This window comes from Furipterus horrens, unplaced genomic scaffold, assembly GCF_987537825.1.
Source record: "Furipterus horrens unplaced genomic scaffold, mFurHor1.1.pri manual_scaffold_4, whole genome shotgun sequence".
Taxonomy (NCBI): domain Eukaryota; kingdom Metazoa; phylum Chordata; class Mammalia; order Chiroptera; family Furipteridae; genus Furipterus; species Furipterus horrens.
In genome coordinates this window covers 184,037,212-184,052,713 of record NW_028327174.1, presented here as the reverse complement: position 1 = coordinate 184,052,713, position 15,502 = coordinate 184,037,212, and the positions used below count along the sequence as shown (strand labels likewise).

The 15,502-nt window shown below is 44.4% G+C and overlaps 1 protein-coding gene across 1 annotated transcript in view; it reads left to right on the top strand.

Annotated features, from left to right (window-relative positions):
• ELP1 (elongator acetyltransferase complex subunit 1) overlaps nucleotides 1-15,502 on the top strand; it is a 57,665-nt gene that overhangs the window by 35,151 nt on the left and 7,012 nt on the right. Inside the window, exons 23-33 of the mRNA XM_090274528.1 lie at nucleotides 1,084-1,221; nucleotides 1,334-1,419; nucleotides 1,703-1,851; nucleotides 5,051-5,174; nucleotides 6,005-6,102; nucleotides 7,571-7,772; nucleotides 9,538-9,599; nucleotides 10,369-10,431; nucleotides 10,759-10,819; nucleotides 12,399-12,515; nucleotides 12,988-13,099. Of these exons, the coding sequence (XP_090130654.1) occupies nucleotides 1,084-1,221; nucleotides 1,334-1,419; nucleotides 1,703-1,851; nucleotides 5,051-5,174; nucleotides 6,005-6,102; nucleotides 7,571-7,772; nucleotides 9,538-9,599; nucleotides 10,369-10,431; nucleotides 10,759-10,819; nucleotides 12,399-12,515; nucleotides 12,988-13,099 (1,212 nt within the window). The remainder of the gene's footprint in view (nucleotides 1-1,083; nucleotides 1,222-1,333; nucleotides 1,420-1,702; nucleotides 1,852-5,050; nucleotides 5,175-6,004; nucleotides 6,103-7,570; nucleotides 7,773-9,537; nucleotides 9,600-10,368; nucleotides 10,432-10,758; nucleotides 10,820-12,398; nucleotides 12,516-12,987; nucleotides 13,100-15,502) is intronic.

Below are 15,502 nucleotides of genomic sequence, written 5' to 3'. Positions count from 1 at the left end.
GTATTTTTTTATCAGTATAACTCTCAAAAGCCATATGTACTGGATTTTTGCTCTTTTTTCTTCTTAAAAAGTCAATTTAAAACTAAGACTTTAAAGTATATAGGTCAGAATATTATTGATCTTTATTTGTAGGTAGACATATAAAACTTTGATTTTCTTATGCAAGTAAAATAAAATGGTGTCTTCTTATATCTGCATTGACTTTTGCTTCAATTTTTTAATGAGAAATTTTAAATATGCAGAAAGTTGAGAGTTGTCACATGAGCATCCTGTACCTCCATCTAGATCCTAGAATTCATATTTTCCTGTATTTGCTTTATCACTACCATCTGTCCATTCATCATCTATTTTTAGAAAAATTTCAAGGTAATTGAGACATCCGTCCACCTTATCTCAGTATTTTGCTTTGTATAGCGTATCTAGAGTGTATTGTTTGTGTTTGGGGTCCCCTCCGGGTCATAGTTACAGTGAAACGCACAGATCAGTAAGTGTACCATTCAGTGGGCTTTGATAAATGTATGCTTCCGTGTATCCTGAACTCCTACCAAGAGAATGTTTCCTTCATCTCAAGAAGTTCCCCTGAGTCTCTTCTCAGTTAGTCCTTGTCCCCTAGGCAACCACTTTTTTGTGTTTTTCCCCATAGATGATTTTTGCATGTTCAAAAACTCTGTAAATGGAGTATTTACTTTTCTGTGTAAATAAGGCGTCTTTCTCTTTGTGGTTATGATCTCGAGAATCATCCTTTTTGCACATGTCAGAAGTTCATCTTGTTTATTACTCAATAGTACGCCATTGTATAAATACACTACAGTTTGTCATTCCCTTCTCAGTGGACACCTGGACTCTACCTAGTTTGGGGCCACCTGGATAAAACAATGAAATATTACCATACAAGGCTTTTGTGGGCATGTTTTCATTTCACTTATTTAAATTTCTCCATATTTTACCTTTTATGAGTATTTTTATAATTAAACTGTTTTCCAAAAGCTATTTTTATTATCAGCACACCTGGGTTTGTGTTAGTAGTTTGAGAGTGGGGTCACGTGTTTGATTAGTGACCTTTTAATATATAATTGTTCTTAGGGAAGAAGACGTCACAAAGACCATGTACCCTCCTCCAGTTCCCGGCACTGTCCAGCCATCCAGGGGCCCTGCGGGGAGGAAGGTGGACCTTATCTGCGATGCCATGAGAGCAGCCATGGAGAGCATCGATCCTCACAAGTACGCGTGCTGGCGTCAGCTGGCATCTTCTGAGTATCGGAAGCATATAGTTGTCCCTACTCAGTTTGTTCATCCCCCTCATTCTGGTGGTGGTCTTCCCTTCTTACCTCAGGTACTGCCTATCGATACTCACCTCTCATGTGAAGAAATCAACCCCAGAACTGGAAATTGTGCTGCAGAAGGTCCACGAGCTTCAAGGTAAGGACCTGGTCACAGAGAGGATGTTAAATGAGGCCTCGATGGCCACCAGCCTTCGGTCTTTGGGCAGCCACCCTGACCAGGACCAGGGCCGCGGCATGGATTTCATGTGGCCTTTGGGTTGCCGTTTTAAAGATCTGTGTCATTTTTCTGAGTGCTGCATGTACAAAAGGGTCAAAAGTATATATTTGCTAGAAAATTTGTTACTTTGTCTTTTTGGTTATGTTCCTAGGTGTGGGTTTTTCCCCAAATGGTTTTCTCTTGTTTTCTGACATACTGACAGGAAATGCATCCCCTGTGCCTGATGCCGTGAGTGCTGAAGAGGCCCTGAAGTATTTGCTGCTGCTGGTAGATGTGAATGAGTTATACGATCATTCTCTTGGGACCTACGACTTCAATTTGGTCCTCATGGTAGCTGAGAAGTCACAGAAGGTGCGTGGAGTTGCTCCTTTGCCATCTTTCTGGCTCTTGTTTAGGGAATCACGGTAGCGCGACTCCCTGCTCCTGCCAGTTCAGTGTCCTGGAAGCAGGTGTGGGAGGCCAGGGCCCTCGCATCCAGCACCGTCCTCTATTGAAGTGTTGGGATCGCTGGGTTGAGCAAGTGAAATAAAATCACTTAGTTATTTTTAAGATTACAGGCATATGTGTGAACAAATTATCCTCTTACAGAGAAATAAGTGATTTCTATTCCAATTCAGTTTTCTATCATGTAGCTCATTTTTTTTCCACTGTATTGCTACAGTCAAAAAGTTTGAGCACTAGTTTGCATATTTTTTATCTTATTTTGCAGCCTTGGTTTCATCCCCTGCCATTCCTTTCTTTGCCCTTGCCAGAGTGATCTTTCCAAAAAGGAAAATTCGATCCTTAATTCTTCTGTTTCAAATCTTTCATGGGCTCCCCTTTGCTCCAGGATAAAGTTCAGAAGCTGTGATATTACTTAAACACCCTTCCCTGATCTGTTCCCCGCATATCTCTGTTCTTACCTCTTTAACTATATTTTATTGATTATGCTGTTACGGTTGTCCCAATTTTTTTCCCTTTGCTCTCCTCAGCCCAGTAGCCCCCTTCCCTCTGGCAGTCCCACCCCTCTTAGTTCATTCATGTGTGTATGTTCTTTGGCTTCTCCCTTTCCTATACAATTCTTAATATCCTCCTGTCTATTTTGTACCTACCAATTGTGCTTCTTAATTCCTGCACCATTTCACCATTTCTCCCCTTCCCCCTCCCAGCTGATAACCCTCCAAATGCTCCCCATTGCTATGATTCTGTTCCTGTTCTGGTTGTTTGCTTAGTTTGTTTTTGTTTTTATTTTTAAGGTGCTGTTGTTGATAGTTGTGAGTTTGTTGTCATTTTAATGTTCATAGTTTTGATCTTTTTCTTAAATAAGTCCCTTTAACATTTTATATAATAATGGCTTGGTGATGATGAACTCCTTTAGCCTTACTTTGTCTGGGAAGCACTTCATTGGCCCTTCCATTCCAAATGATAGTTTTGCTGGATAGAGTAATCCTGGTTGTAGGTCCTTGCTTTTCATCACATTGGATACTTCTTGCCAGTCCCTTCTTGAGCCTGCAAAGTTTTGTTTGAGAAATCAGCTGACAGTCTTATAGGAACTCCTTTGTAGGTAACTCTCTTCTTTTCTCTTGCTGCTTTTAAGATTCTCTCTTTATCTTTTATCTTTGGCATTTTAATTATGATGTGTCTTGGTGTGGTTTTCTTTGAGTCTAGCCTGTTTGGGACTCTGTGCTTCTTGGACTTGTATGTCTATTTCCTTCGCCAAATAAGGAAAGTTTTCCCTCATTATTTTTTTCACACAAGTTTTCAATTTCTTGCTCTTCCTCTTCTCCTTCTGGCACCCCTATGATTTGGATGTTGGCACGTCTAAAGTTGTCCCAGAGGTTCCTAAGCCTCTCCTCATTTTTTTTTTCAATTCTTCTTTCTTCATTCTGTACTGGTTGACTGTTTATTTCTTCCTTATATTCCAAATTGTTGATGTGAACCCTGGCTTCCTTCCCTTCACCATTGATTTCATGTGGATTTTCCTTTGTTTCACTTAGCAGAGCCTTCACTTCTTCCCTTATGCGTTTGCCATACTCAGGCATGTCTAAAGTCTGTGAGCATCATCACCAGTGTTTTGAACTCTTCGTCTGTTAGGTTGGCTATCTCCTTGTTACTTAGTTCTCCCACTGGAACCTTGATCTGTTCCCTTTTTGGGCCATACTTCTCTCTCTCCTCATTCTGACAGGCTCCTGTGTTTATTTGCCTCTGCATCCCAGGTAGAGCTGTCGCTCCTGTTATGTTGTAAGGGGGCAGAGCCTTAGGTATTCATCAGTGTGGGGTGGCCCATTTCACCATGTTGTGGCGCTGTATGTGGGGGAGGGGTCTGAGAGGGAACAATGCCACTTGATCAGCACTCACCCCTTTTCCCGGCACTTATCCCACTTCTCATATGGGACTGGCACCCCTCTAGCTGTGGCCCTGGCTGTCGTTCCCAGAGTGGGTGCGTCTGCGGACGTTCTAGGAAAGTGGGGGCCCTTGCTGAGAGACCGGCAGTTTCTTCCTCCGCGCCAGCCCCCACTGATTTGCACCATCAGAAGCAATGAGGCTTTATTTTCCCCGGCACTGGAGCCATGAGCTGTGTGGGCTGGTGCTGAGAATGCTTCCCAGGTGTCCCTCCTGACTTTTATAATGTGTGACTGCGCTTTCTGCCGGCTCCGCTGCTTCCGCTGCTGCCGCCACTGCTGCCACCACTACTACTGCCACCACACCGCATCCTCTCCACCCTGGCTCCACCCCTATTACCTGTCTGGATGAGTAATTCTTCTTTATGTCTTTGTTTGTTGGACTTCCATGCAGTTCAATTTTCTGGTAGTTCTGGTTGTTTTAGTTTTAAGGTAGTTGTATTTCTTCTTATTGTGGAGGTGGTAAAGCGTGTCTACCTATGCCGCCATCTTGGCCGGAAGCCCATGTTCTTATCTCTTGACATTATCCCTTCTCTCTGCCCGTGGAGGAAAAGCAGTGCTTCTGTTGCCCCAGCCACCACATACCTCTGCAGGTAACATTACTCTGCCCCCTCTGGGCCCATGGGCTCCCACCCCTCTCACACTCCCCATTCACCTGACTAATTCTCACTCACCTTGGTCAAAGGATGCCAAGGTTGCGTGTTTGATCCCCAGGCACGGTACATAACAAAAATCAACCAGTGGATGCATAATTAAGTGGAACAACAGATTAATGTTTCTCTCTCTCCATTCCTTTTTTTCTCTAAAATCAATGAGTAAAAAATAATTAATATGGTGCATATTCTTTTTTAAAAAAAATAATTTATTTATTTATTTTTAGAGAGAGGGAAAAGGAGAAAGAGAGGGAGAGAAACATCATTGTGTGGTCGCCTCTCACTCGCGCCCCCAATTGGGGACCTGACTGTGCAACCTAGTTATGTGCCCTGACTGGGAATCGAACCAGCGACAGTTGGCTTGCAGGCTGACGTTTAATCCACTGAGCCACAGCAGCCAGGGGTTGGTGCATATTCTTAAAACTATGTGGTTCTGGACTTACTGCTATAATTATTTATTTTTATTTTTATAAATATAATCACAAGCAATAAAGTTCTTTTTATAACTTCTTTTAGGATCCCAAAGAATATCTTCCATTTCTTAATACACTTAAGAAAATGGAAACTAATTATCAGCGGTTCACTATAGATAAATACTTGAAACGGTATGAAAAAGCCATTGGCCACCTCAGCAAATGTGGTAAGTATGAGGATTGGTATGTTTATTTCTGCTGCAGATTTTCTTTGGAACTAGGCAGGGTATAAATTAAAATACTAGTTTAGATATAGACTGATTTCAGTTTCCACTCCTAAAAACTTTTAACAGTTACATACGTGCACCTTAGTTTCGATGTTCTGAGAATCTGGGAGTAAAGCAGATGTCTTTTAAAGAGCCGAGGAGCTCCACAGCTAAGAAAATAGAACAAGTCCTGTTTCCCTGAGGTTCTGGCAAACACCTGAGGGAAGCCTGGCCTGTCTGGAGCGAGATGCGAGTGCCCTGAGAGCCACAGTTTAAGTTGTCAGTGATGGAGTAAAGCCGGCACTGTGCCAGTCCCTGGCCCGTGCTGGGGCCTCTGGCTTCAGCAGGTGTGATTCTTTCCTGATGGCTGAAACAGGGCAAGGAAGGGCGGGTCACCTGGGGTGCTTGTTAAGCACCCAGCTTCTGGTTTCCTTGGAGAATCAGCCTCAGTTGGGTTGGGTCAGACTCAGGTGTGTGTATGGTTTAATTAGCTCCCCAGGTGATTCTTATTAAGCAGGTGGAACAAACTGGACTAGATGGTCACTTATCAGGGGTAATGAAAAGAAAATTTTTTAAGTAGAACCCTAATCCCAATCAATGCTTCTATTATCTCAGAATCTACAGTGGTGTTCATTAAAATTCAAATTCCTGGATTTCGTCTCTAGATCCTCTGGTTATGCAGGTCTTATAAAGGTCCCTTGTTGATTTCGTTTAGGGCTCATTGGTAAAAATGAAATCCTTTCTGCTTCCAAAGTCTTAAGCTTGTGTGTGTATGAACCTTATTTCTGCAGGACCCGAGTACTTCCCAGAATGCTTAAACCTAATCAAAGATAAAAACTTGTATAACGAAGCTCTGAAGTTGTATCCACGGAGCTCGCAGCAGTACCAGGTGTGTGGTGTACAAAACGAGGCTCTCCTGGTGTCACTTTGGTGCCTTAGTTGGGAAGGGGTGAGGGTCTTGAGTCCATAACACTGTCCTTGGTGTCAGGATTCATATTCAGACAAACAAGGTTCATATTCAGACAAATTAGCCTCACCTTGAACTTCTTATCTGACCTGTTCCGCTTCTGAAGAACTTCCCCAGGCCAGAAACCTAAGCGTTGTCCCAGGTTCCTTGTGGGAAATACCCACAGCAGCTTCCGCCTGCGGCTCCCTGCCTCTCCCACTCCTGCAGCCAAGCCACACTGCTGCATAGCGGATCATCCTGGAAAGCGCAGCTCTTTCTCGTTTATTTCAGGATAAAAGGAAAACGTTTGCGACGTCTGTTTAAAAAAACATCTGTTTAGCTTTTCTTATATGTCAGATACTTTGCTTGTAAGCTAAGCACACCATATAATTCTCATCGAAAAGTGATAGGCGGTGTGCACAGTTTGTAGATGAGGAAGTCACTTGCCTGTGGACCTGGGCTGTGAAGTGGCCGCCAGGGGTCTGGGGTCCGTGCTGCTAACCGGTGCTCACCAGGCCACCGTCACCACCACTCAGTCACCTGCAGATCGTACACGTGCTTCTGCGTGGGACCTGGCCCCTGATAGCTTCTTTAGCATCAGCTGCCTGCGCGAGCCCTCTGCCTCCTCCTTGTTTTAGCCCCACTGGTCCTTCAACACGCTCAGGTCTCCGCCACAAAAAGCCGGTCCTGGATGAGGTTCCAAACGCTGACCTCCCGGACTGCCTTGTTCTTAATTTGATGGTGGCATTTATCAAACTGCTCATTTGCTGATTTATCTCTCCCACCAGGCAGCGGACCTCCTAAGGGCAAAAGCTCCATGTCACATTCCTTCTGTGTCCCTGCCTAACACTGAGCCAGGGAAATAGAGGATTTGGCCAACGGCTGCCTCTTTGCTCTCATTGTCATTGTCTGTTCCTCTCCCCTGTGCTCTGTCTGCTTCGCTCGCACCAGCATCCTGCGTCTTCCTTCCTGGGTGTCCCTGCACACCCCTGCCGGATGGCCACGGCGCCCTCTGTGCGCTCGGCCTGGAGCACTCTCCCTGACTCCTCATGTGGCTTATTCTCCTTGCAGCTCCCTGCCTTTCCCACAATAAGTCCTTTCTCTATTTTCACAAGAGCAGTAACTGGGTGGTGGTTCTTGTTATTGTTGGGGTTTTGCTCGTTGGGCTTCATTTTTTGCCTTCTAGTATCGTTCTCACTGCCCTGAATAGCACCCAGTAATTACGTGTTGAGGGAATAAATGGCACATCCTCAGCAAGGTTTTGAATGGAAAAAAGATGGGATTCACTAATCGACCATAGGATTTTCCTAAGCAATTCAAGAGTTTCAAGTACGGGGACTAGGGCAGCCAACACGGAGATTTAGAAAATGGTTGTCCCCTCTCCTTACCAACCCTCCATCTCTTGTCACAGGAGATCAGCATTGCCTATGGGGAACACCTGATGCAGGAGCAACTCTGTGAGCCAGCGGGGCTGGTGTTTGCCCGCTGCGGTGCCCACGAGAAAGCTCTGGATGCCTTGCTGGCGGCTGGCAGCTGGCAGCAAGCGCTCTGTGTGGCAGCCCAGCTTCACCTGAGCCGAGACCAGCTGGCTGGCTTCAGCAGAGCCCTGGCAGGTAAACATGTCACTTAGGTTCTCCCAAAGGAGACCTCCAAAGATTCGTTCTTTTTTTCTTTCTTTCTTTGGCTATTTTGCAGAGAAATTTAGGGCAGCATACCTTGAGGCAGTCTTATACTCAATGCAAATTATTTTGGAATGTTTATTAACTAGAGTGAAGGTTAAACTGCTACAACGGGAGACCGAAAACACAGTGGTGTGATAAAGAAAGCAGTTTATTTCTCCCTCATCTGACAAGTCCTTCCATCCTGTGGCTCTGCCATCTCTTAGGCAGAGAGCTGTAGCTGGGTTTTCTCCACACCTGCATTCCATTCCTTGGAAAGGGGGAAATACAAAGTCATGGGCGAACACTTTACCTTTAAGTCAGGAATGATCCATAAGTTACCCTGTCACTTCTCCATCTCATTCCCCAAAACTAGCGTGTGGTCACACCTACTGGAGTGTAACTGGGTGGCCATGTGCCTTACATGAAGGTGAAGATGAGTTCTGAGGTGAGGCCATTCAGGTATAGACAGTAGAGTGCTGGAAACCATTATAGCAGTTTTCAGAAATGAGCTATGAGGAGAGGCCAAATGTGTAAGCATTTGCAGTTGAGAAACAAAGGCAGTTTAAGGGTTCCGTTGGCGTTGTAGCTTCATTCCCACTGCCCTGAACAGCACCCCGTCATGATTTGCTGAGTGAATCCATGGCACATCCTCAGCAAGGTTTTGAGCGTGTGAGGGTCGCCCCGACCAGAGGCAAGGCTGTACCAGCGTCTCATCGCCCAGAGCGGAGGACAGGTGTAGGCCTTTCGGTCACTCGTTCTGGCTCCATTGTTTCTTCTTTAGAAACTGATGGTTATTGGTAGTTCATACCTTGCAGCTCTGGGATCTATGATCTGTGATCTTTTTCTATATTCTTTACAACCCTTGGCTTGCTGTTTGCCTCATGGTGGAGTACATCTAGTTCTCACAGATGTTTAGCAAAAAGTGGTGGGAAGGCAGTGGTCAGACATTTTTGAGAAATGTTATATGGTGGAGTCGTTTCATGGGCATATTAACTTAGTTAATATACATAAGCCAGCAAAAGAAAGAGAAGAGCTATTTAAATAGTGGAGGTGACTGGACCTGTTTTTGTCAGGGATCACGTGCCCGGGAGGCAGCATGAGGTGGGAGGTGTGCCTCTCATAGTGTGATTATCTCAGCTGGGCTGACTGAGGAGGCTTCTAGGATCGAGAAACACTGCATGTCCCCAAACACCACAACTATCTCCACCTAGTGCTCAACCAAACAAACAGCAGTCTCTTCCTGCTAGAGTAAAAAATGTAGTGAAGTCAGTGAGAGATGCCAGGTCAGTTTCCCGTATGCATGCCTTTGTATTTCCCGTGGCTAACTTTGTACATGATTCTCACCTCTCATGCTAAATTTAGATTGTAACTGCCTCTTTCCCGCAGAGAAATTCACAAAGTACATAGTTTGATGCACAAAGACATACCAGAAGAATTTGTTAAACTTTGTTTTACCCAGTGCTTCCCAAACTTATTTGATCTGAGAATGGTTTTTTGGTACTGCCTTTTATTATCCTATGGAACAGTCTTACCACTTTTGAAACTGTTGTTTTAAAGCAGTTCTATTTGGATGTATGCTCTGTAGAGCTCAGTCTCCAATCTGTATTGAGACCATTTTCATTTAAATAGTTCTACCAAATACCATTTTACCTGGAGGTTCGGTGATACTGTTGTTAGCAAGCCAGCCGTGGTCAAACGCTTACTGATGTCTTTGCAGGAAAGCTGGTTGAGCAGAGGAAGCACAGTGAGGCGGCCACAGTGCTGGAGCAGTACGCCCAGGTGAGCTAGTTCGTCCCTCCTAACACTCCCCAGTTAACAAGCAAGGACTTCCAAGTTGTACCCCTCAGATCATGGAAATTAAAAGACCTGTGAATGATTAGGAAGGTCAGAGATAATTGGCCTTACAGGTCTTCTGTCTTACTGACTTGACTTGGAAACGTAAATTCAGCATTTCTTTATAGGTTCTGTGAATTAGAACGCCAAAGAGCTCTACCGTAATATGCGCTAGTGGTTTGACCTTGGTACAAAGTACTAAATTAAATCTCAAGGAAGTTGCACTTTTTTTTTTTTTTTTGGTTTTTCAATTACAGTTGTCCCCTTTTCCCCCAATTTCTCTCCCCCACCCAACCCACCCCCTCTCCCACAATCATATCCCTCCCCGTTGTCCGGAAGTTACACTTTTGATGTGAGCTAGCCAAAGTAGAAACCAGTGAGAAATGAGAAAGGACCATTCTAAAACAAGGTGATTAAACTTCACTTTTTTGGCTTTTACACTCATTCTCTCTGTTGGAAGTATCTCTTTTACCTCAGGTGGTTTTGATGCTCAGGGATATAGAGAGGCGATACTTGCAATGTGGTTTTTTTTTTTTTTATTTTCAGAATGCACACCCTCTTTTGTCTTTTGGATCAATATTTATTGAGCATGTGCTCTAGGCCAGGCGCAGTGCTACACCTGGGACGCACTGTACGGGAGAGCTGGAAGGCAGGTGGAGGCATCCGACTCACCTGCTTGACTAACCTGTTATTCGCCTTGATGTTCCTTTTTCAGGATTATGAAGAAGCTGTGCTCTTGCTGTTAGAAGGAGCTGCCTGGGAAGAAGCTCTGAGACTGGTAAGAGAACTTTAAATATCCTCCAAGCGTTAGGTGCTAAGCAGAGCGGGAGTGGAGGGGGACAGGGTCACCTGGAGTCCCTTGTCCTTTGAGCTCGTGAAATGAAGTAGTAGTTCAGATTCTCAGTCTAAAGATAAGCAGTGTTTTTTAAACTGTTTTAAAATTTATTTTTGATGTTGGGAATTAGTTGGTTCTCTAAATGTGTAGTATTACTGTTTTCTACTGGAATGACTTCTGAAAAATATCCTGATCCCTCTGAAAGGGATGCACTTCTTTCCAAGTATCTTGAATATTTCCTGCCTAAAGGTACTGTCCTTTTCCTTTTAGGTATACAAATATAACAGACTGGATATTGTAGAAACCAACATAAAGCCTTCCATTTTAGAAGGTGAGGGTTACATTTACTTATTTTTTATCCTCACCTGAGGACATTTTTTTCATTGCTTTTAGACAGGAATGTGGGGTGGGGTGGGGGGACATCGATTAGCTGCCTTCTCATATGCTCCCTGACTGGGGTACACACCCCCAGCCGGTGATTGAATACACAACCTGGGTACATGTCCTGACCGGGAATTGAACCTGCGACCTTTCAGTCTATAGGACGATGCTCCAACCAGCTGAGCCACACAGGCCAGGGCAGTGAGGATTACATTTAACTAGAATTTCTCATTTGGAAGTATAAAGTTGGGGCGGGGGGGCAGTGTGCTCTTTGTGTTATTACTTCCTTTACTCATGTGTTACATGGAATTAATCAAAGTTCGGCACTGGTGTAGACCAGGGTTTTTAGTATGCTGAGTAGTTAAGTGATAGCATGTAAAATATTTGAAGGTTAAAAAGCTGTGATAAGATAGGTTAAGAATCTTTGTATTTGGGAATAGTTGGTTATCTTGGAAGGAATAGTATTTTATCAATGCAGTTTCCTGCATTTAATAATTTTATTGTGGTTATGTTATATAATATTAGATAATATCCTTATTCTTAAAAGAGATGCTGTAGTATTAAGGAGGGATCATATCTGCAAACTATTTTCAAAGGTTTCGACAAAAATAAGAGAGAGAGAAGAATCAGGAAGCCAAAAATATGACAAAATGTTAAGAATTGGTAAGTCTAGGTTCTATATAGGGATTATGTATGTACATTGAACTCTATTGCAGCTTTTGGTAGGAAAAGAACATTTGTAAATGAAGTTGACAGTTCTTAGAGAACAGATGAGTGTTATCAGTTCTCGAATACTCTTGTGGCCACTGTGGCACCTGACACGCAAAGCTGAAAAGAAGGGCATCAGTTTGACTTCTGGAAATTTTGGGGGGTAGGGGGTTGATTTTCAGCCCTGCCATTTTTGCACAGTCTGCCATGTAAGTAACATCTGGCCTTCCTGACATTGACATGTGTTCATTCACATCCGAGCCCTGCCTGCTCCATCCTCCCCTATCCTAATGAAAACTGGGAGGGTTCTTCCTGTACCATTCACTTTAGGTACCCCTAACTGAGTACTGAAAGCATCCTTCCTGACCCTACAGTAGTCCGGTAGCCAGCTCTTATTTAAATTGTCTCCACTACTGAGAACCTAGAAAAATGCTAACAGTCCATTTGCATAGATAGGCCTACCACCTGTGTTTAGGAAGCATTTCAGTGACTTTATCCTATTTTTGTTAACAGCTTCCTCTGTACTTTTATTTGCCAGTCCTCTTTTGGGTTAGGTATCAAGTCTTTGTTCAGGTGATTTTGTACATTTAATGGTAATGGGTACTCTAGGATGACGTGGATGAGCTCTGAGGTCTGGAATTAGTCTCTAGTTCATTCTCCTAAAACAACGTAGGTTAATATTTATTAAGGAAAAAATATTGCATGAAAAACCTGGTAACCCATTTCTTTTTGCTAAATTCCAACTCTCTCGCCCCTCCCACTCTAGTTTCCTCTCTATGTGTAAACATCATACTGAAATTATTTTCCATCTGTACCCCCAGCCCAGAAAAATTATGTGGCACTTCTCGACACCCAGACAGCCACATTCAGTCGTCATAAAAAGCGTTTACTGGTGGTTCGAGAGCTCAAGGAGCAGGCGCAGCAGCGTGTGCATCTGGGTGAGTGTTCAGGGAACGCGTCGGTGCCGGGACGGGAGGCAGCTTCACATTCTGTCTCAGCTGCTTGTGTGCCTCCTGCAGTGTGAGTTCTGTGCCGTGGGGCAGCCCAAGGCCTCTGTGAAAGCCCTTAGGGGCTGTGTCCGTCTGTCCGTGTGCGTCAGGAGGGCTTGGGAGCTGGACCACACGTGGTCCAAACCTTCCCCCGCCCCACCCAACCAAAGTGGTTGACTGCTGTGTTTTACAAAATTAGTCTCCTCATGTCTAAAAGTTCTTTTGCTCTAATAAAAAGAAAAGATTAAACAGGTTTGGTACTGGTATGTAGTAATAATGATTTAATATTATTTCATTTTGAGATTGACTTTGTAATGACTTTCATCTGTGCTTAGTTAGATATGCCCTGGTTAACTATAACCCCAGTGAGGGCTAACCCGCTTTAGCAGGGAGTTTTCATTCCTCATCCGTTCTTCTCTAGATGATGAGGTGGCCCACGGTCAGGAGTCTGACCTCTTCTCTGAAGCTGGCAGTGTCATGAGCGGCAGCGACACGAGTGGCAAATACTCCCATAGTAACTCCAGGATATCAGCGTACGTATCACGTTTATCCAGCACCTGACCTTGCCCTGGGGAAATGGAGAAACGACAAGTAAACAGATCAGTTTTCCACCAGGACGTTGTAGCGGGGCCCAGTGGGTGGGACTCTCCCGGCATATCTCGTAGATTAGACCCGGTGTCCAGATGTTTTCTGCTGCAGCTTCATGGCCTCTGTGCTTACCCAGTGCCCACAAGGACCTGCCACTGGGTACTCTGCTTATAAAACATCTGATCTTACGCATTTAACACATAGTAAGTGACTGTAATGGGTGGGCACTGAAAAAAAAGAAAAGATTTTAGGCTTCTTCAATTTAAAATCAGGGTTGTGGGAGTGTTTATTGAGCACCCATATGCTAGTTGTAGTGAAGGTTATGAAAAACTTTTAAGGCGGTTTGAGTTATGTTATAGCCTTACTTGGGAGACCAAACAATGCAAGATTATATATTTAAACTGAATTGATCTTGAGGGTGTGGGAGGCAATCAGGAACTGCAAGAAAGGCAACTAGAACTGGACTTCTAAGAGCTGGGGTGAGAGAGTCCCGGACGAAACAAATGGCATGTTAAAGACCTCTGAGGCAGGAAAGAATACGGGATTCGTATATACTTTATTTTTTTTTAATGTGTTTTATTGATTATAATATTACATTTGTGCCAATTTCCCTTCCCTCTGCTCCCCTCCACCCGATGGCCCCCCTCCCTCCAGTTGTCCCCCCCTTTTAGATCATGTCCATTAGTTGTGCATACAGTTCTTCTCAACCTCTCTCCGTCTATTCCATTCCCTCCTACCATGATCCTTAATTCCTATATCATCTCCCTCCCTCTCCCCATTCCCCCTCCCTGTTGACCTCCCCCCAATCTGTTCCCCGTACCTATAGTTCTTTTTCCACTCTCGTTGCCTGTTTAGTTTGCCTTTGTTTCAATTCCCTAGCTTCTGTTGTTTCTTGTGATGCAGTTTTCATTTTAGATTTCATTGTCTTGATCCTCCTTTTTCTAAACCAGTCCCTTTAACATCTCATATAACAGTGGTTTGGATCTAATGAACTCTTTCAGTTTTATTTTGTCCTGGAAACACTTTCTCTGTCCTTCTATTCTGAATGACAGTTTCGCTGGATAGAGTATTCTTGGCTGTAGGTTTTGGATTTTCATTACTTTGAATATTTCTTGCCAGTCCCTTCTTGCCTGCAGGGTCTCCCTTGAGAAGTCAGCTGATAGTCTAATTGGGACCCCTTTGTACATAATTCTTTTCTTCTCTCTTGCTGCTTTTAAGATTCTCTCTTTATCTTTAATTTTTGACATTTTGATTATAATGTGTCTTGGAGTGGTTCTCCCTGGGTCCAGTTTTTTTGGAACTCTCTGTGCTTCCTGGACCTGTAAGTCTATTTCCTTCCCCAAGTCTGGGAAGTTCTCCTTTATTATATTTTCACTCAATTTTTCAAGTTCTAGTTCATCTTCCTCGCTCTCTGGCAAACCAATGATTCTTATGTTGGGCCTTTTATAGCTGTCCCAGAGGTTTCTGATCCTCTCATCGTTGCTTCCCATTTCCTCTCTCTGCATTGGTTGACTGCTTGTTCCTTCTCCATATTCCAGTTTGTTGAAATGAACTCTGGATTTTTTTTCCTCACCATCTGTCTCGTATGTTGTTTTGTTCCTTTCGTTATGAGTGTTTTTCGCTTCTTTCTCATCTTTTTCCAGGTCTTTTGTGAATTCTGTAAGCCACCTGATAACAATGGCCCAGAACTGAGTATCTGACAGGTTTCTTATCTGTTCATCTGTCAGGTTCTCTATCTGCTGCCTGGTGAGCTGTGCCACCGGGATTTCTATAGTTGTCTGCCTCATTTTGACAGATGCGTTTTGTTTTCTTGGGCCGGCTGTAGGGGGCAGTGCCTGTGTACTCGTAAAGACCCAGCGACCGGCGCCGTTCGGCAACCTTTCTTGCTGTGCCGTGGTGCTTTGTCGTCACAATCCAGCGACCGGTGCCTGTCCGCGACCTATTTCGCAGCCCTGTGGCGCTTTCTTTGGGGGCGGGGGTCCAAGATGGATTCACACAGTTATTCCGCTAGGAGACCGGGATCCGTCCTCCTGCCCCCCTCGGCCTCACTGTTCAAGGCGATGTGGTGGCTGCTTTCCCCAGCGTTGGGGTCGCGAGCTGCCGGGGGTTCGACTGCAACCGGGATTGTTCTCCCCGCCGCTGTCCCAGGTGCGACCGCAAACAGCGCCGCCCCCTTTCGCTCTTACCTGCCCAAAGGGCGCCGCTGGTTTATAACTTCATATGTTGGGCTTCCGTGTAGTTTTATTTTCTGGAATTTCTAGTTATCCTTTGTTTTGAAGTAGTTGTATTCCTCTCTAGTTGTAGAGGGAGACCTAGCGCGTCCGTCTAAGCCTCCATCTTGGCCAGAA